The following is a 20539-nucleotide window of genomic DNA, read 5'->3' as shown; positions in this document are numbered from 1 at the left end:
ATGTCTGGCCAGTCCCTCAACATGGACCATCATTCCATATAGCATATCCTTAGGGATTCGGCCATCTTGTATCCTGTGCATGTGCACAGACCAGGGAAGAACTCTTTGCTTGATTAGCACCAGCACGTTTGCCTTGAAAGGGTAGCTTCATTATTGACTGTCAAAAGATGCACCATACACACCAGAAATGGAAGTTAGAGCTGTCGTTCTTGGCAGGTGTACTTTGACCACAACTTGGTGCCGTTAGGCAAACACACCTTGTAGATAAGCAGCTTGGTCCTACAGGTAAGTTCTTCCATAACCCTGTTGTCAACAGCCTAAAGTTGTTGGCTGCTGAGCTCATTGTCAAGAAGCAACAGGCTGTCCATCACTGTAGACCTAAGGCAGCTGAAGCTGTTGACTGATCGCAGTGGTGTGGAGTCTGATCGCAGGCAGAGATCATAACTCAGTATTCTAGAGAGACACAGAGAGACACAGAGAGACACAGAGAGACACAGAGAGACACAGAGAGACACAGAGAGACACTCCATAAACCTTTGGAATCTTCTGTCTGGACAGTGAGTACAGCATCATCACCTTAGAAAAACCATTTGACCAGGGCATGCTACATTTTTTCTTGGCTTTCGGTAGTTTGCTGTCTGACCTCCTCCCTCTACGTGGGAACGATACTGAGCAGAGTAGGGGCAAAGATGCAACCCTGTTTCACCACATTGTCCATCTCAACACTGTCAGCCGTAGAATTGAATGGTGCTGCGCAGGTTATCACGGGAGGACAACACAAGACCACATGAGCTTGGGAGGAAATCTCATTTTCTCTCGTACTGGGTAGAGGCTAGCCCTGCTCAGTGTCAAATGAATTTGAGAGAACCACAAAAACAAGGTAGAATGGCACTTGCTCATCCCTGCGCTGCTCTTGAAGCGAGGGTGGATTTGCCTGCCCAGATGCCACATTGTGCTGCCAATTATTGTGTTCACGGTGCTATACAAATGCAAGCTGTTATTATTGTTGGTTTCCTTATCAATATTCAAAGCTGCTCCTTAAGGGCCACGGATATTTAAGAAGAGGGTTGTTTAATAAAGGATTCCAACTAAAACATTCATCTTTTCTTCTCTGCACCTGCTGTGCACCTCCAGCACTTTGCTTATTTTTAGATTTCCAGCGTGAGGTTTTTCGGTATCATTAGCAAGCTCGATCAGTCTGACCAGTTGCCTCACTGCAGGCCAGATCTGCATGGATTATGTTGGCTGTTTTCCTGCTTCTGAATCATCTTTGTTTTGGTACGGATTCATTCTGCAAAAGGTGTCACTGAATCTCAATACTTTCACCCACAACCTGACAACCAGTATCTACTGTCCGCTGGCTAGAACCATGCAAGTCCGTGAGGATTAACAGTAACAGTGGGAGTATTGATAACAATATATAAACTCCTTATACACAAGCTTCAATGCACAAATTGCTGACGTTCAGAGTTTTCTATAGGTTTCATTGTTCTGAGAGTGTTGCTGGTCTAACAAAATATTGGAATATTCCAGAACCTGTTAAAATAATCTGGCAGTAACCTTTAACTGGACCTCTGCCCTCCCATCGCCTGCAGGACTGGTCAGAATGGGTATGGTTCAGATTGGCAGTTCCCATCCAAAATGTGAATCGGAGCCCAATTGGTTATAATTTGACTGGATTGCGGGCATTAAATGGGGGTAGGAAAGAGATTGCCCCCAAATTAAGGGCATTAACTATCTCAGCAACACAGCACAAGGGCATTCAAAATGGATCCCAAGTGAGCACCGTGCAGTTTGAGAATAACTTCCTCTACAGGCTCCAGTGATGTTAATAAGAACATAAGAAATAGGAGCAGGAGTAGGCCATCTAGCCCTTCGAGCCTGCCCCGCCATTCAATAAGATCATGGCTGATTTGTCGTGGCTCAGTTCCACATTCCCGCCCTCTCCCCATAACCCTTAATCCCCTCTCTTATCAAAAACCCATCAACCCGCGTCTTAAAAATATTTAGCGAGGCAGCCTCCACCACTTCAACGGGCAGAGAATTCCAGAGATTCACCACCCTTTGAGTGAAGAAGTTCCTCCTCAACTCCATTCTAAACCGCCCCCCCTTTAATCTTGAGGCTGTGCCCCCTCGTCCTACTGTCCTTTCTGAGCGGGAAGAGCCTCTCCACCTCTATCCTATCCATCCTATTCATCATCTTATATGTCTCAATGAGATCTCCCCTCATTCTTCTAAACTCTAACGAGTACAAGCCTAGTTTATTCAGCCTCTCCTCATAGCTCAACCCCCTCAACTCCGGTATCAGCCTAGTAAACCTCCTCTGCACTCCCTCCAAGGCCAAAATATCCTTGCGTAAGTGCGGCGACCAAAACTGCACGCAGTACTCCAGCTGCGGCCTCACCAATGCCCTATACAGCCGCAGCAAGACCTCCCTACTTTTATATTCAATCCCCCTCGTTATGAAGGCCAGCATCCCATTTGCCTTCCTGACCACCTGCTGGCTGGGTTTTTGCGACTCATGCACAAGGACCCCGAGGTCCCTCTGCACCGTCGCCTGCTGCAGTTTTTCGCCACGTAATTCAACATTCCATTGGCGCCGCTGATTGGGCATATTGAATGTCGAATCTAATCTACTGGTTATTTCAACACCATTCATGAGATATTTACTTCATTCATCCTTTCCTTGCCTTCCAACGTGCAGTGCTGTACACTTGTGTTAAAATTTCATCTGTTCTGGTTCAGCCAATTTGCATATTTTGTTCAATTCATTTTCTCCTTGCCAAGCTGTCTCTTCCTAATTTAGTGCCAGGGCTGTACAGTAATAGCAATGTGCAACTGATGTACAAATATCAGCAGCCAATTCCTCCCCAGTCCAGTCCAGTGAACGAACAGTAGCAGCGATGTAATTTAGGGAAGGAAATCTGCTGTCCTTACCCGGTCTGGCCTACGCATGACTCCAGAGCCACAGCAATGTGGTTGACTCTTAACTGCCCCTCAGGTAATTAGAGATGGGCAATAAATGCTGGCCAGCCAGTGTCGCCCATGTCCCACGAATGAATTAAAAAAAAGTCTGCCAAACATGCAGGAAAGGGAGAAGGACCAAGTATTTATCACTGAAGGGAGAAGACATCAACAATGGCTCAGTGGGTTACACACTCTGGAGGTCGAAAGTGACAGTTTCAAGTTCCACTTTAGAGACATGAGCCATTATGTGAATGACATTTCCAGGAGAGACTGCACTGTCAGAAGGGCTTTCATTCTGGGTTGAGATGTTTAAACCAAGGTCCAGTCTCTCCTCTATTCAAGGCACTCATGATCTGAAGCAGCAAGAACAGAAAATACATCATGGACAAAGGGTCATCCAGACTGGAAACGTTGGCTCTATTCTCTCTCCACAGATGCTGTCAGACCTGCTGAGATTTTCCAGCCTGTTTTTGTTTCAGATTCCAGCGTCCGCAGTAATTTGCTTTTAATTATTAAGGAGAATAGGCAAGTCTTTCCAGAGCCTGGCCAATATTTATTCCTCTGCCATCACTACTAAATAGAACAGATTATCTGGTCGTTATCATGTTAATGTGTGTGGGAGTTTGCTGTGGACTAATTGGTTGCTGCATGTCCGATATGACAACACTTTAAAAGCACTTTTTTGACTGTGGTGCTTTCAGATGTTGTGAAAGGCCTATATAATTGCAAGTTTTTTCTTTAAAGCACTGCGTCACATTTCTCAGTTCCATCTCAAAGCCCCTCACATACAGCGAGTGCAGTGATTGTTGTTACATTGGTTTGCATTGATTTACACTTACAACCCAGGGCCAAAAACACATCTCGGAGAATGTGTCTTAAAAGAAAAGGCATCCTTTACCCTGTTGTTCAGAAGCAAGGTTTTTAAACAGAAACCATCTCAAACAGTCTTTTTTCCTCTCAGGACAATAAAGCCTCATCAAAATGACATCTTTCTTGAAACTGCCGACAGCACAGCACCAAAAGGGTTAAAGGCCTCTCATTCTGCCAAAGACAAGAGCCCAGATTTCGGAGAAAGAATGTGTGTAAATGAACTGCGATTAGCATTTAGCAAATACTGCAGGCTAGCCAGCATTCAGCCTCACATTGTACTCCCTAACCCTGGTTCCTTTGTGAATATTCTGGTGGCCCTCTTTGACCAGCTGTGCTGTCAATGAGTGACTCAAAAAGGACAGTAAACACCTCAACACCCTGCTACTCATTTTACAGATTACCTACTGAGCCTGTTCAAGGTACAGCAAGATATTTCCGATAAACTCAGGAGATTAATACCCGCCTGGCGCTCTAAATCCAAGCCAGCCTCCCATCCATTGACTCTGTCTACACTTCACGCTGCCTCTACAAAAGCAGCCAGCATAATTAAGTTTTCCACACACCCCGGACATTCTCTCTTCCATCTTCTTCCGTTGGGGAAAAAGATACAAAAGTCTGAGGTCACGTACCAACCGACTCAAGAACAGCTTCTTCCCTGCTGCTGTCAGGCATTTAAATGGACTTACCATGCATTAAATTGCTCTTTCTCTACACCCTAGCTATCACTAACACAACATTCTGCACTCTCTCCTTTCGTTCTCTATGGACGGTATGCTTTCTCTGTATAGCATGTCTAAAACAATACCTTTCACTATATGTTAATACATGTGACAATAATAAATCAAATAAAAATACTGATGGCAATCTGTAGGTGCTGGAGGCTGCTCGTCCATTTGCTTGGGTCCAACTTAACCTTCCCAACTCCTCCCTGCTCTGGGTTGTTGGGGAGAAGAGGATGGGCTGGACTGAGAACAAGACTCTGAGGTTCACAGTGTTGTTGCAGACACCAGGAGCACACTGCACTCTGCGCTGTGTTTTTCAATGGGGTCCAAAAATAAACATTGGGGGAATTTTCCCATCCTGCCCACCACGGGAATTGTAGCGAACGAGGGGCAGACCATACAAAGGTCTGTTGTCCTCGGGCGGGATTTTAAGGTTTAGGGCAAGCGCTGTCGGAAATTTCCCACCCCTTGTGTTCAAATTCTCTCTGTTGCCTCGCCCCTCTGTGAACCTCCTGAGCGCAACAGCTCACCAAGATCTCTGCGCTCCAATTCTGGCGTCCTGAGCATCACCAAGTCCTTCACTCCCCACTGGCAGCAGTATCATCAGCTGTCAGGGCTTTAAACACTGGAATCCCTTCCCTAAACCTCACCACTCTCTCTCCCCTCTTTTAAAGGGTGGCACGGTAGCACAGTGGTTAGCACTGCCGCCTCACAGCACCAGGGACCCGGGTTCAACTCCCAGCTTGGCACTGTCTGCGCAGAGTTTGCACATTCTTCCCGTCCCTGCTTTTGCAGTAACGGATGTTTCGACAAGCTGCACAAGTGCACAGTAACCCAGAACTTCCCTCGCAAGCTAAGCACAAGTCCACTCCTTTAAGATAGTACATATGCAAAATCACTGTACAGAAGGATACAAAGAGCCTGTACACTTAAATGATTAGGCTGTCTGCAATACCAGTCTGTCCTCTGTGTAGAGGCAATAATGTTGATGATTTACCTGGCCCAGTGTTTTATTTTGTTTGGCAACATTCCTGTGAAGCACTTTGCGATGTTTTTGCAACATTAAGGATAGTATATAAATGCAGGTTGCTGTGGTTGGTGGATGACTCAGACTCCTTTAGAAAGCGTGCATGTCTTTTTTAATTCATTCCTGGGACTCGGGCATCACTAACTGGTCAGCAAATATTGCCCATCCATAGTTGCCCAAGGGTAGTTGAGGGTCACATTGTTGTGGCTCTGGAGTCACGTGTAGGCCAGACCAGGTAAAGTCGGAAGATTTCCTTGTCTAAAGGATATTAGTGAACCCAATGGGTTTTTTCGACAATGGATTCATGGTCATCGGTAGATCCTTAATTCCAGATAACGTCAATTGAATTCAAATTCCACCATCTGCTGTGGCAGGATTTGAACTTGGGTCTCCAGAACATTAGCTGAGTTCCTGAATGTCTAGTCTAGTGATAATACCACTAGGCCATCGCCTCCCCTGGAGATTGATTGAAAATAGCATTGGTCTTGGTGATGGTTTCCACTGTTCAATAGCCTGCCCAATGTTCACTGCCTCAATTTGCATAACAAATGGCGAAGTGTTGGTAAATTATTGGTGTCCTGGCTGCTGTGGAACCAAAGCCCATGGGGGAGCTGGTATCACCAGGACAGAACGAAGAAACATTGGAGTGCATTAAAGAATTAAAACAGTTGATTAGGGACAGAATTCTCTCCTCCTGCCCACAGGAACCAAAGAGTCAGAAACCCACCAGCATCAAAACACATTATGGGTTGTTCTTTATGCTGGCTGGGTGGCATGGTGGCACATTGGTTAGCACTGCTGCCTCACAGCACCAGGGACCCGGGTTTGACTCCCAGCTTGGGTCTGAGTGGAGTCTGCATGTTCTCCCCGTGTCTGTGTGGGTTTCCTCCGGGTGCTCTGATTTCCTCCCACAATCTGGTTAGGTGTACTGGCCATGCTAAATTCTCCCTCAGTGTACTCGAACAGGCACCAGAGGGTGGTGACTAGGGGATTTTCACAATAACTTCATTGCAGTGTTAATGTAAACCTATTTGTGACATAAGTAAACTATTCGCATTCATTTTCATCTCATGAAGACTGATTAAAGAACAGCCAGCTGCTGATATCCCATCAGGCCTTTCAATCTTGCATCACACCAACATGAGATTACGTTGGTCTAAAACCCGATTGCTGACGAGTGGTGTGCACATGTCCTTTAGGGAAAGAAATCTGCCATCTTTACCCTGTCTGGCTACATGTGACTCCAGACCCACAGTAAGGCGGTTGACTCTTGGCAACCTTTGAAACGGCCTAGCAAGCTACTTGGTTAAAGGGCAACAAATTCTGGCCTTACCGCTGACACTCTCATCCCATGAAAGGTTAAAGAGAAAAAGCAATGCGGTCCTCAGTTTGCAAGAGGCTTCAAGGTGAGTGCAGCAACTTTTTACCATCGTGCTGCGCTGCTACTGATGCACTGTTCACTCTCTGCCTCCATTTCCACGCTGAATTGGTATTCACAAACAGCACTGTGCTACTGGACCCATGGACAAGCCTCTGTCGCTGTCTCGGTTTGTACAGTGCCTGTGTTTGGGGAGCACAGGAGCCAAACACTCATGTCTATCTGGACAAGGAACTGTAGAGGGTTGTGAATGTATCCCAATCAATCACGCAAACCAGCTTTCTATCCATTGACTCTGTCTACACCTCCCGCTGCGTCGGCAAAACAGCCAGTATAATTAAGGACTCCACACACCCTGGACACACTCTTCCACCTTCTTCCATCGAGAAAAAGATGGAAAAATCTGAGGTCACATACCAACTGACTCAAGAACAGCTTCTTCCCGGCTGCCATCAGACTTTTGAATGGACCTATCTCACACTACACTTTCTCTACATCTTAGCTATGACTGTAACACTATATTCTACACTCTCGTTTCCTTCTCCAAGCTTTGTCTGTATAGCATGCAAGAAACAATACTTTTTACTGTATGTTAATATAGGTGACAATAATAAATCAAATCAAAAGCACAGTGCTGTGGAAGTCATGCAGCATCGTAACAAAAATCTGAAGTTCAACTGGGGTGTAGTGAGAGGTGAGGCTCGGATGGGGTGTAGACAATGGGGGCAATGTGGAAGGAGAGCTGCAAGGAAGAGGGTGAAGGGTGAAGACTAACAATGGCAGGCAGTAGGGCAAGGATGTGGATGGAGAAGAGCAACAATGGAAGGAAGAGGGAAGAGCGAGTGAAGTCGCAGGAAGCAAGACCACAACAAGACTGAGTTTACAAAGGAGGGGTCAAAGAAAAACCACATTGTTTCCTGGAAGGGGAAACATGAAGATTCCAGAGGCAATGGATAGAGGCCCAAATGGGACATGCTTGCCTCACTGGTGATGGCTCGGGGGGAGGGAGGTTGAATCAAAAGTTCTCCTTGGGGCTGCTAATACTCTGCACAGTCAGGTGGCTAGTGGCTTTTGCTATCAAATAAACCTGTTGGAGTTTAACCTGGTGTTGTGAGACTTCTTACGGTCGGGGGCGCTGGAGAGAATGAGGAGTGTGCTGGACTGGCGTTTAAATATGTCACCGTGACCTTCGAACCTGGCACCTGACTGCGGGCAGACGAATTGCCTGCCGGGGAACTCACCTGTGCATAATTAATGAGGTTCCAAGCACGGGATCCTGCTGTTTGGTCCCTGCCGGACTCATCCATCACCGCGCTTTGTCTCAAAAAGGGAGAATTCCGTCTCGCGCTTAGTTGCAGCTGATTTCTGCAGGCGCGTGGTTGCTCCCTCTGTATAATTCCAGTTTGCTCACTGAATCATATGCAGAGATTCCTTGGTGAAGATTTTTTTTCTGTTTATTTTTGCAAGCCGTGTTCGATTCTGCTGCCACCTGGAATCTAGGCTGTGTTTCCTCCACGTGTCCCAGATCATTTTGAGGTCAAGGTTACACGTGAGTTTCGCTCCATTATTATCTCTCCCCACTTGGCAACTCTACCACCTACCCCACCCCCCAACACTGACTTCCCCCGATTTTTATAACCAAATTAAGCTGCGAAAAGCAGCCCTTGAGGAAAGAGGTAAAAATATCACATTTCTGATTTTTCAGGGATATTCCCCAAAGCTCCTTTTTTAATTTCAAATTTTGAACCCTTTTGTGTATTAATCCCTTGAGTCAGCCTATAATGATGCAAGGAGCATCATCGGGTTGGAAAACCTTTCATGTGAGTAATCTCTCATTCACCCTCCCCCACACATACACCCCCCTCCTCTCCGCCCCACCAGCCCCCGAGCTTGTGAATTCACTCAGTCATTGTCCTCGCTGTAATGCCTTTCCCAAGTGCCCGTCTCTCCATGTCACTGTTTCACTAGGATCACTGATTCCATTAATCCCATCTGAGGCAATACATTGCAGTTTTTCTTTGTCTTAATAGCACAACTCAAGAAAGAAATCAAACTGAGAAGTGGCTAAAAGGTGCTGTTATTTACTGCAGTCATCACCAGAATTTAAATGAGTGTTTTATTTTGAACAGATTATAGGAGAGGCTCAGGGCATATCTTGAAGGATGCTGTTCAGAATGAAACATAAGTTTGTCTCTCTTTGCTTTCCTATTGTTTCTGTCTTGTCTCAGACCATCTGGATCTTGGGATTTGTTGATGATTATGTAGGTCACCAAACATGTGGTGTTAATAAGCTGGTACAGCCTAATAGTACCCCCACCTATTCGAAGGTATTCGGTGAAAACATTTTTTATATCACCTTTTCTGAATCGTAGAATTCCTGCAGTACAGAAGGAAGCCACTTGGCCCATTGTACCAACGACAACCCCACCCAGGCCCTATTCCCAATTCCCATTTATCCTGCTAAACCCCCGACACTAGAGTCAATTTAGCAATCCAGCACATCTTTGGGCTATGGGAGGAAACCGGAGCACCCAGAGGAAACCCACACAGACAGTGACCTGTGATCAGAATTGAACCCGGGTCCATGGCACTGTGAGGTAGCAGTGCTAACCACTGTGCCACTGTGACGCCCTCAGGACATCCCTTTTACAACCAGAGTATTTCGGCAGTGTTGAAAGGTAACAAGTGGGGCAGTGAATTTGATGCACAGCAAGATCATAGACAGCAATCACAATTATTGTGACACTGAAGGAGGCCATTTGACCTATCGTGCTTGCACCTGCTTTCCAAATGAGCACCATGACTTTGTTCCATTCCCCTGCCTTTTTCCCCTGCACATTATTTGAACAGAAACAATCATCTAATGCCCTCTTTACTGAATCTGCCTTCGCCAGGCAAAACATTCCAGACCTGAACCACTTGCTTTGTGAAAAAGATTTTTCTCACAATCACATTTGCTTCTTTTGTAAATCAGTTTAAGTCTGTGCCCTCTCATTCTTGATTCTTTCACAAGGGGGAACAGTTTCTCCCTATCTACTCTCTGCAGCCCCTTCATGATTTTGAACCTGTCTATCAAATCTCTTATCTATCTTCTCGCCAAGGAGAACAGACTCAACCTCACTAATTTATCCTTATAAAGGAAGTTCTCATCCCTGGAACCATTCCTGTAAACCTCTTCTTAAGGCAACACAGTGGGTTAGCACTGCTGCCTCACAGCGCCAGAGACCCGGGTTCGATTCCCGGCTTGGGTCACTGTCTGTGCAGAGTCTGCATGTTCTCCCCATGTCTCTGTGGGTGTTCTCCAGGTGCTCTGGTTTCCTCCTACAGTCTGAAAGATGTGCTGGTTAGGTGCATTGGCCATGCTAAATTCTCCCTCAGTGTACCCGAACAGGTGCCAGAGTGTGGCGACTAGGGGGTTTTCACAATAACTTCATTGAAGTGTTAATGTAAGCCTGCTTGTGACTAATAAATAAACTTTAAACCAATGTGCTCATATCCTTCTTATAGCATGGCAGCTGGAACTGTACACAATATTCTAGCTGAGGTCTAACTAGTGCTTTGTATGGGTTATCTGTTGGTAATTGTTGGGTTATCTGTTTTTTTTCTTAGTGATGTTGAGGGATAAATATTGGCTGGAAATTCGGAGAGAAATCCTTTGCTCTTCTTTGAAACAGTGGCTGTGGGATCTTGGCTCTCGGCCTAAGAGGACACTCCAGCAAAACAGGAAATAAAAGTCTATAAATATGTGGGATTAAGAATAAAAATGTGTGAAAGGCAAATTTTTTTTCTCCTCTGCTACATCTTATTGTGACAATACATTTAACATCTTCCTGTGATGTCTCAGTTACCCAGTGACTTTTTTTAGACAAGTAGCAATTTAGAAAATCTCACACAAACAGACATTTGAAAATTAGAAATCCTCAACTGACACCAATTCCTGTGAGGTTGGAGTCGGAGGAGGAGGCAACGAGGGGGAATTAAATGGAGGGGGAATTCTTCTTGTTGCTCCTATTTAAGTGGCAATGGCCGATGATAATGGTTACAAATGTTGCAGCATTCGACTGCCAGTTTGCGGAATAGAAGCCATGTTATGGTGGTCAAAGTGCATTCCCAGCTGTGTTGCCTGCTGCAAACAGCTGTTTTCAATAACCAAAATTTTGATCAAAGAGGTAGGTTTTAAGAGTATCTTCATAAATTCATAGCATCCTACACTGCAGAAGGAGGCCATTCAGCCCATCCAGGCCCTATCTTGATCTGGTCGCTGCTGCTTGTGGGAGCTTGCTGTGCAAAATCAAATCAACTGTACTCCTAAAAGACCATCTTGATTGTCAAACACTTCAGAACATCCTGGTCTTGTGAAAGAGCGAACAACTGAGTCTGATAGAATGGGTACAGAGCAAGTTCTCCAGAATCCGGGGAATCCACTCCAGTGGTTGAGGGTACACAATGATGGACAGAGACATGGGGCGCAAACTTACCACCCATTCATGCCTCTCAGCCAAGGCAGAGAAATTTGGCACCCAGTGAAATAAATCCCCGTTCACTGCAATAGGATGGGAAAATTCATGTGGATAGCCATAACATTCCGGCTAAAAGATTAAATAAGACATTCTGGACAGGCAGCAGAGAAAACGCACTTTTACACAGAGTGCTAGGAAATTCATAACTGAAGTTCATAGAATCCCTACAGTGCAGAAGGAGGCCATTCAGCCCATTGAGCCTGCACCAACCACAATCCCAGGCCCATTCCCCATAACCCCATGTATTTACACTGCTAATCCCGCCAACACCAAAAGACAATTTAGCATAGCCAATCAAACTAACCCACACATCTTTGGAGTGTGGGAGGAAACCCACGCAGACATGGGGAGAACATGCAGACTCCTCAGACAGACACCGGAGGCTGGAATTAAACCCGGGTCTCTGCCGCTGTGAGGCAGGCATGCTAACCACTGAGCTGCCCAAATGGAATCAATATTTACAAGTAAGTTAAAGCAGGTAGTTGAAGTAACCTGGGAAAATGGAAGTTTGAATCAGGGCAAGAGCACAGGATTGGAATGCTGTTCAGGAGGAGGAGAAACATCAGCCTGGACCCAGTTGAGCCAAACAGCTTCTGTGAAAGTTGTCATATTGATACCACTTTCACCTAGAGCTACATCCAGGATTCTGCCACAGAATCAATAAATTTATCTATCACCATCGTAAAACACGCAAAGCAAGAACTAACTTTATCCTGAGTTACCTCGAGGGATATCATCCAGCAAACCACTCCTCTAAAACTATTAAACAGATTTATTCAACACATCCATTACTAACAATTATTCTTCTGTTGGATCACAATGAGGACTAAATCTGAAGGGCTAATGTGCAGTGAGATGTAAAGTAACAGCAGCACGAGAGATGAGTAAGCCAGGAACTGGGTGTGGAAAAAATATAACTCTGACATAAAACGTGTCCTAGCAAGTGACAGAAGAATCCAATTAAATTGGAGTGGAAACCAAGAGCAGGGAATGGCCTTTCCTAGCATTGGAACATCACGGGGCCATTTAGCCCTGAAGCCCATTTTGCTGTTCAATGACATTTCGGCTGATCTACAACCTACCTCCATATACCCATCATTTTGCCCTCACATTGCTTAATATCTTTGGTTAACTAAAACATACCAATCTCAGTGTTAAACTTAACAAATTGATTTCACATCAATTGTTATTTGCAGAAGTGAGTTTCAAAGTTTTACCCCCATTCCGTGTAGAAATGTTTCCAAATCTTATTCGTGAAAAATCTGGCTCTAATCTTTAGGCTATGTCTGCTAATTCCAGATTCCTTGACCGCAGAAATAGTTTCTCTCCATCTACCCCACCAGTTTCCCTTAGCATCAAGGGAACTCTGATGAAATCATTCCTTGACCTTCCAAGTTCCAAAGAGTAGCATTCCCCCTAAGCTGCACGGGTTCGCAACAATTCAGAACCAACTGTGGAGGGCAACAAACTGGCCACATACACCAATGGTCCCTTTAAGATGTGTGCTTGCACTGTCACACAGCAAGCAGTGAACAGGCTACGCACGAATAAAAAAAAGAGAGAGAAGATTGAATGCAACCGGAGCTCGTGTCAATCTCCTCTTGTCGTTTAACCTTTGGAATCCAGAGGTGGAATTTTCCCGCCTCACCCACCAAGGGAATCGTGGCCTGTGGGACTCAGAACATGCACAGGCCCTTGACCTCAGGCCACTTTCTCCAGTCTTGGAGCAAGCGCGGCCAAGAAATCCTGCCCTAGGTTCCATTCTGGTCAATCTACACGGCACTCCTTCCAAGAACAAGATATCCTTTCTAATGTGCAGTGCTCAAACTGGGCACAGGTGTGGTCCCATCAGGACTTTAGCATCCACCTTTACAATGACTAATTGCCCTCAGCACCTTCATCAAAGTAAAAACAACCCCCAAGTGGCATCACAGGAAGGTTAACAGACAAAAAATTGACACAAGATCGCATAAAGAGTTACTGGGACAAGTGAACAGAAGTCAAAGAGAAATGGAACATCTTAAAGGAGGAGAGGTAGGCAGAGGAAATATATTCTGAGCTGTGCTGGCACAAAATCAAAGAATAGTACCCAGCTGTAAATTTTTCCTAAAGTCTGTTGGCATCAATGATTTAGTGAGCCCGGTGACAAGTTAGGAAATATTTCTGACTTGAGCACCTGCCATTGCTATATTGCCTGTAGCAAAGGATTGCAATAACCTTGAGAGATATTCCCAAGAATAAAAAAAATAAATGGTACCCACTGATTTGTCTAAAATCCCAAAAACATAGCAATCATGATAGAAACCTGAAGATGAAGAAAGCTCATAAGATGAGGGCTGGAATCTACAATACATTTCTACAATTATTTGAATATTGCTTTTCGAAAACCGATATGGTTAGGGTTTTAATTATGTAGTTGCTATTTCAGCCTCTGCCAAGCTCCCACAAGGATACTTGCAATTAATTAGAACCTGTTCATCAAATATCTCAATGCATCCATCAGCTCCTTAACATGGAGGAAATAAAGAGCTGAATGTGGCAGATGCCAGACCCTTGATAAGGGATTGGACAACTTCCTGAAGGACAAGGAAAGTGAGTGCGTATTGGGGATAAGGAATGTTAGTTAAAGTCCCCCAGAGAAGGTTCAGGGTCAACCACAGTCTCGTGGGAGGTCATTGGTTACCTAATGGAGTTCGGAAAGAATTTCCCACTGGTACCTGATATTGATCAGAGGTCATTTTCCACTTACTGCAGCTCCTACAACGATTATCACCACCAGTGGTTGAACATACAAAATAGGAGTGGGCCATTCGGCCCCTTGAACCTGCTGCAATATTCAATAAAATCATGGCTGCTCTGTTTCTGACGAGTTCCGCATTCCCCATCTACCCCCTCTTGGTTCCCCTATCCAACAAGAATCTATTCACCTCTACCTTAAAAATATTCCACAACCCTGCATCCACAGCTTTGAGGTAGAGGGTTCCAAAGTCACACAACCACCACCGCCCACCACCCCCCCCGCCCCCACACACAGAAGAAAATATTTCTCCTCATCTATGTCCTATAATCTATGTCCCTAATTTTAAAATAGTGCCTGCCAACCGCCCCTTTCCCCCCAACTCATCCAGAACAGGAAACATCCTTTCCACATCCATCTTGTCAAGGCCATTCAGAATCTTATAGACTTCATTCAAATCGCCCCTTGCTCTTCTAAACTCCAGTGGAAACCCAGCCTTTCCAACCTCTCCTCATAAGGCAACCTGTTCATTCCCAGTATCATGCTGCACCTACATTCTAACTTCTTGTAACTCACGCGTGAGAACACCTCAATCCCCCTGCACCTGAAGCCATTCACCATTTCAGTAATACTCTGCTCCTGCCAAAGTGAGCAATTTCACATCCCGCCAAGCATACTCTGTTTTCTGCCTGCCAGCCAGCCAGCCAATCTTCAATCCAGGCTAATATGTTTATCTCCGCCCCCCCCGCTCCCCCCTCCCGCCCCACACCAAAACTTTTAATTTTTGCAATAACCCTTGACGTGGCAACTTAGCAAATACTTTCTGGAATCCAAGTACAGTACATCTACAAACTTCCCTCTTCTCACAGCACACGTTAGCTGAAGAGGCCAGTCAGTATGTGAGTTACACTTTGCCAATGGACAGACTGGGCATCACTGCGATCAACATTTTCTCAAATTTGTTTTGTTGTCTGTAACTACAACAACCTGCATTAATGTAACACCTTCAACATAGTAAAACATCTAAGGGAATTTCACAGAATGTTATCAAACTTTGACACCAAACCACAAAAGAAAATATAAAATATTAAAAATAAAGATAAAAAAAGAGGCGTCACGGTGGCACAGTGGTTAGCACTGCTGCCTCAGTGCCAGGGGCCCGGGTTCAATTTCCGACTTGAGTCACTGTGTGGAGTTTGCACGTTCTCCCCGTGTCTGCGTGGGTTTCCTCTGGGACCTTTGGTTTCCTCCCACAGTCCAAAGATGCACCGGCTAGGTGGACTGGCTATGCTAAGTTGTCCCTGGGTGTCGGGGGAAATAGCAGGATAAATATGTGGGGTTATGAGATTAGGGTCTGGGTAGGATTATTGTCAGAGTAGGCTTGATGGGCCGAATGGCCTCCTTCAGCACCGTAGAGATTCTATGATCTGTGATCATGGTTCAATGTCAACAAGACTTCCTCCAAACACTGATTTTCTCCAGGGAGAAAATGCACTCTTGTATCTCGTGCTCAACTTCACTGACTTGTTAATTGTATATTAATTGCATTCAACTGGACACACAGATGGTGGGAATTAATTAATCTAATGAGGACCATGAAACCATTGTTGATTGTCAGAAAAACCCATCTGGTTCACTAATGTCCTTCAGGGAAGGAAATCACCATCTTTACCTGGTCTGACTCCAGACCCACACTAACGTGCATAACTCTTAAACACCCTCTGAACTGCTCAGCAAACCATTCAGTTCAAGGGTAATTAAGGATGGGCAACAAATGTTGGCTCAGCTAACCACACCCAAATCCCCTGAACAAATAGGAACATGTTCGGTGCAACTTGTGGACCGAAGGGCCTGTTTGTGCTGTAGTTTTTCTATGTTTCCAAATAGAAAATAAATTAGGAACTTTTCCCCCTATAATGGGGCACAGACTGAAATTATGATTGTTTAATCAGGGGATAGAATCAGAGAATCTGAGCAGAAGCAGGCCATTTGGCCCATCGAGCTTGCACCAACAACAATCCCACCCAGACTCTATCCCTGTAACCCTACCTTATTTACTCCACTAATCCCCTGACACTAAGAGTCAATTTAGCATGGTCAATCCACCTAACCAGCACGTCTTTTGGACTGTGGGAGGAAACCAGAGCACCTGGAGAAACCCATGCAGACACAGGGAGAACGTTCAAACTTTACACAGACAGTGACCCGAGGCTGGAATTGAACTCAGGTCCCTGGTGCTGTGAGACAGCAGGGCTAATCACTGAGCCACCCAGAAGATACGTGCTTTTAATATGCAACTCCACAAATAAATATTAAAGTGTATAATGATTAGCTCTATCTTTCACCAGCTGGCTTTCTGGGATACAACAGGTGTAAGCCTGGAAATTAAGCATTGGGAGAATTTCAATTGTGATTTTTCTGGTTAATTCCCTCACAGGGCCCAGCTAAAAATGAACAAATTTCAGTAGATTGGTCAAAATCGATGGGCTATTAAACAGAAAGTAGATGACAATTCTCATCACTGCGCCTCTGTGGTCAGAAATATAATCTGAAAATTTGAGCTAAACCATTCAGCAGTGATGTAACAAAGCACTTCTTCACACAACAGCTGGTAAAAATCTGGAAATTTCTCTCTCTCTCTCCAAATATCTACCCCAAGCAGGGAGTCAATTGGAAATTTCAAATCTGAAGTTGGTAGTATTCTTGTTGAGTACAGAGGGTTACAGAACCAAAAAGTGAGTAATTGTGTGGTTAAGATACAGATCAACCTTGTTCTAGCTAATCAGGCTGAAGGGTACCTTGCTGTTTCTATCTTCCTGGCTCTGAGCAAATATCAGAGGTACCCCAGGTCCAAATATAGGCTCAGTTCCAATCTTGGCAGAGGCTTCACTGACTGAGCCACCAGGGACAGCGCCGTTATGTCAGAGTGTCAGAGGTTCAAGCACTGACTAATAACGCACAACACTCAGCTACATTACACAGATGTACAGCAACATGACAGCAGCAAAAGATGACATTCTACTGGGCTGCTCTCGAGCGTCCTTTTCTGTCTTCTTTCTCCACATTACATTTTACCAGCATTCTTTTAAATAGCCTGTTGTCATTGCAACGGAGAGTTTTAAGCAGGCTGATACTCTTACGTTTGCCTCATGGATAACACAATAAAAAGCTGTATATCCAAGTTTGCTGATGACAAAAAGATTGGTCATATAGTAATGAAGATAGACCGGAGAAAAGAATTACTATGCAACACAGACAGGTTGACTGAATGGGCAAAACCGTGGCAGATTGATTTCAATACAGCCAAGTGTGAGGTCTTCCATTTTCAATGAATTAAAAAAAGTGGATGAGTAACAGTTCAATAATGAAAATCAGAGATTGTGGAGATCCAAAAGAGATTGAGGTGTGCAGTCGGGTACAAAAAAGTCTACAAGGATAATCACAGTAAGAAATCTCATTACCCCAGGTTAAAGTCCAATAGGTTTGTTTGATAGCAGGAGCTTTCGGAGCACTGCCCCTTCATCAGATGAGTCACCTGATGACGGGGCAGCGCTCCAAAAGCTTGTGCTACCAAATAAACCTGTTGGACTTTAACCCAGTGTTGAGAGACTTCTTACTGTACCCATCCCAGTCCAGCTGCTGCATCTCCACATGTCTACAAGACAGTTAGCTTTTGTACTCAGTGCACTAGAATATGAATGGGTGAAATCTTTGCTAGAATATACAAAGCCCTGGGTAGGTCATTTCTCAGGTACTGTGTACAGTCTAGACATAGCCTTATAAAGGATATATTTGCCTTGGAGGGAATGCAGCACAGAATAACCAGAATATTATTAGGGCTCTTGGGTCAAATTTTAAGAATAAGTTACATTAACTAGGCCTGCATTGTGAAGAATAGAAGTGATTAACAGAGTGATTGAGGATTTGGAAAGGAATTGATAGGAAAGATACAAAGAAACATTTTCTACAGGTGAAATGAATCTTCAACAATAAGGCTCAGGAGTTAGGAAACATCTTCATGTAAAGCCATGCGGAAGTATAATGCTCTCTTCAGCATACTTCTCAATTGATTTTAACACAACCAAGTGTGAGGTCTTCCATTTTCAATGAATAAAACAAGGATCAGTAATAGTTAATTACTCAATTAATAGTTTTAAATCTGAGATCAATAGATTTTTACTAGCTAAGGGTATAAGAGGATATGAAGCCAAGGCAGTTGCAGAGATAAGATTCAGTCAATGATATGACCAAGTGACGGAACCAGGTTCCAGGGGCTGAATAGCTTGCTCTTACTCCTGTCTTCTCACAGGAGATGTTGCATTGCCTGCTGGGCTGCACCCATCTTTGCAACCCCTTCTCCAGCCCGACAACCCTCTGAGATCTCTACAATCTCCTCGAGGGTTGTCGCTGGGCCTAAATAATGGAACATCCTCCCTAATAGCACAGTGGGTGTACCTACACATGGGCTGCAGAAGTTCTGGAAGATGGCTCGCCATCACCTTCTGAAGGGCAATTAGGGATGGGTAATAAAATGCTGATCTTGCCAGTGACACCCACATCCCATGAATGATAAAAAGTGTTTTTGTTCTTGAAGGACAGAATACCACAACCTGATCTGCTGCAGTGCTAACTTCTACAGCAAAACCTTCCACCCAATTTTCATCCAAGATTTTAATCGTTTACAGCTGCAGTTTTGACCAGTGACAGTTACAAACATACAAGTTCCAAAAGGCATTCAGTACTCCAGTGGGGTAAACGGCACCACCTGGTGTCCCCACCACTCTACTCCCCCGGTAATGTTATGCAAAACGCTTCAGCCAACAAGAACGCTTGCTTAATGCAGAAAGATACGGATCCTTTCTCCATCAGTGGGTACACGTGTAGGGACCCATTACTCTGAGGAAAAGTTTCCTTCACCAAAATAATTTAGGTAAAGTCATGTTCATTCATGAGCCTGCCAGCCTCCAGCTGCTTCTTTTTTTGGGAGGGTTAAGAGAAGGAAAAAGGGTGCTGATGGACAGTCATCATACAGACACACAGACTGCATTTTACCAGGTTAATTCTGGGTGTCCCAGTGTTAATGTTGATGCAAGTAGTTGTCTTAAATCAGCATGTAAGAGGAGACAGTCGTTCAGGAAGAAATGCATCCTTTTTGTGGCAGCTAATAGGATTAGAATCGCCACACTTGGAAAAAGCAAGATATCCCACTCACCCTGGCTGGGACTTGCTGTGAGTTACCAGCTAACATGCCAGAGATTAACACTGTTTCAACCTACCTCACCATTCCCTAGCACTGTAATAAGAGCTTCCCAATTCTCATCATTATCTTCAGCCACACAAGGAAGAATGGGAATGCTGACCAATCATTGCTGCAGGAGATGCATTTTTACACTGATGACAATTGATACAAGTGGATTTCTTCTCCACAGCACGGGTGCTGTGCACGAACCCAAGAGGCATGCCCACTCTAGTCAAAATTCATTAAAACAACAAATTGAAGGATGGTGTGGAGAGCCACATTCTAACAGAAAAGTTAAAGATATTTCTGCTAAATGTCACCAGACTTTGAGATGACCATCATTTCATTCAGTTAATGAGGGTTAGTCCCTTTGGTAGTGCAGCAGTGGTGTACACACACAATAACTAATATACATTCCAAATACACACACAGCAGCGACCGAGCAGGCAGTTAGCAAAGGTGCAAAGTGTTTCACACGTACAGGCGCTTGCAGAACGAGAAGCGAATGTCCTTGTCCCGGCTCCCACTAACCTGAATGGTGCAGGAATACTCGGAATCGTCCAGCAGTCTGACAGTGCAGTCGAACTCCCGATCCAGGTTCCTGATGCTGCCGCTCCTTAACCTGCTCAGCATCTTTCCCCGGGTTTGTGGAACAGAACAAAAGGGAGCTGTTTTTTTTTACGGGAGGAGGGGGGGGGTGTTTATTATATATCTATTTATATATTTTGGGAGGAGGAGGTGTTTATTCAGTCAGTGGGATAAGTTCTCCTCCTCTCCCTCCTCCCGGGCTGCTTCCTCATCGCCCCCCTGTCTCCAGCTCCAGCTGAGGCTCTCGCATCGCAGCGAGTGGCCGGGGCCAAGTATCCAGGCAGCGGGGAGAGGGGCGGGACATCACCCGGCCTGACTGACAGCCCGCTTCACCAATCACCACCGGGACCACTCTGATTGGCATGGATCCTGACCAATGACGGCTATGGTGGGCGTGTTCTAGGGTGGCCAATAGGCGGTGAGAGGGGGCGGGCACTGGGTGGCATCCCCGCGGAAGGTTGGCCAAGGAAGAGAGGAGGAGGGGGGGACCT

The 20539-nt window shown here is 45.0% G+C and overlaps 1 protein-coding gene across 4 annotated transcripts in view; it reads right to left on the bottom strand.

Moving 5' to 3' along the window:
- frmd5a (FERM domain containing 5a) overlaps window positions 1-20276 on the bottom strand; it is a 222945-nt gene extending 202669 nt beyond the window's left edge. For 3 of the 4 annotated variants that reach the window (XM_080214173.1, XM_080214176.1, XM_080214174.1), the window contains exon 1: window positions 19992-20276. In XM_080214173.1, the coding sequence (XP_080070299.1) occupies window positions 19992-20093 (102 nt within the window). In that variant the 5' untranslated portion in view covers window positions 20094-20276. The remainder of the gene's footprint in view (window positions 1-19991) is intronic. The other variant, XM_080214175.1, reaches the window with a different exon arrangement.
- Between the last annotated feature and the right edge of the window lie 263 nt (window positions 20277-20539).

Source organism: Carcharhinus amblyrhynchos, chromosome 28, assembly GCF_965287045.1.
Source record: "Carcharhinus amblyrhynchos chromosome 28, sCarAmb.v2.hapA, whole genome shotgun sequence".
Classification (NCBI taxonomy): Eukaryota; Metazoa; Chordata; class Chondrichthyes; order Carcharhiniformes; family Carcharhinidae; genus Carcharhinus; species Carcharhinus amblyrhynchos.
Note: the sequence above shows the minus strand (reverse complement) of the source record. Positions and strands in the feature narration are given on the sequence as shown.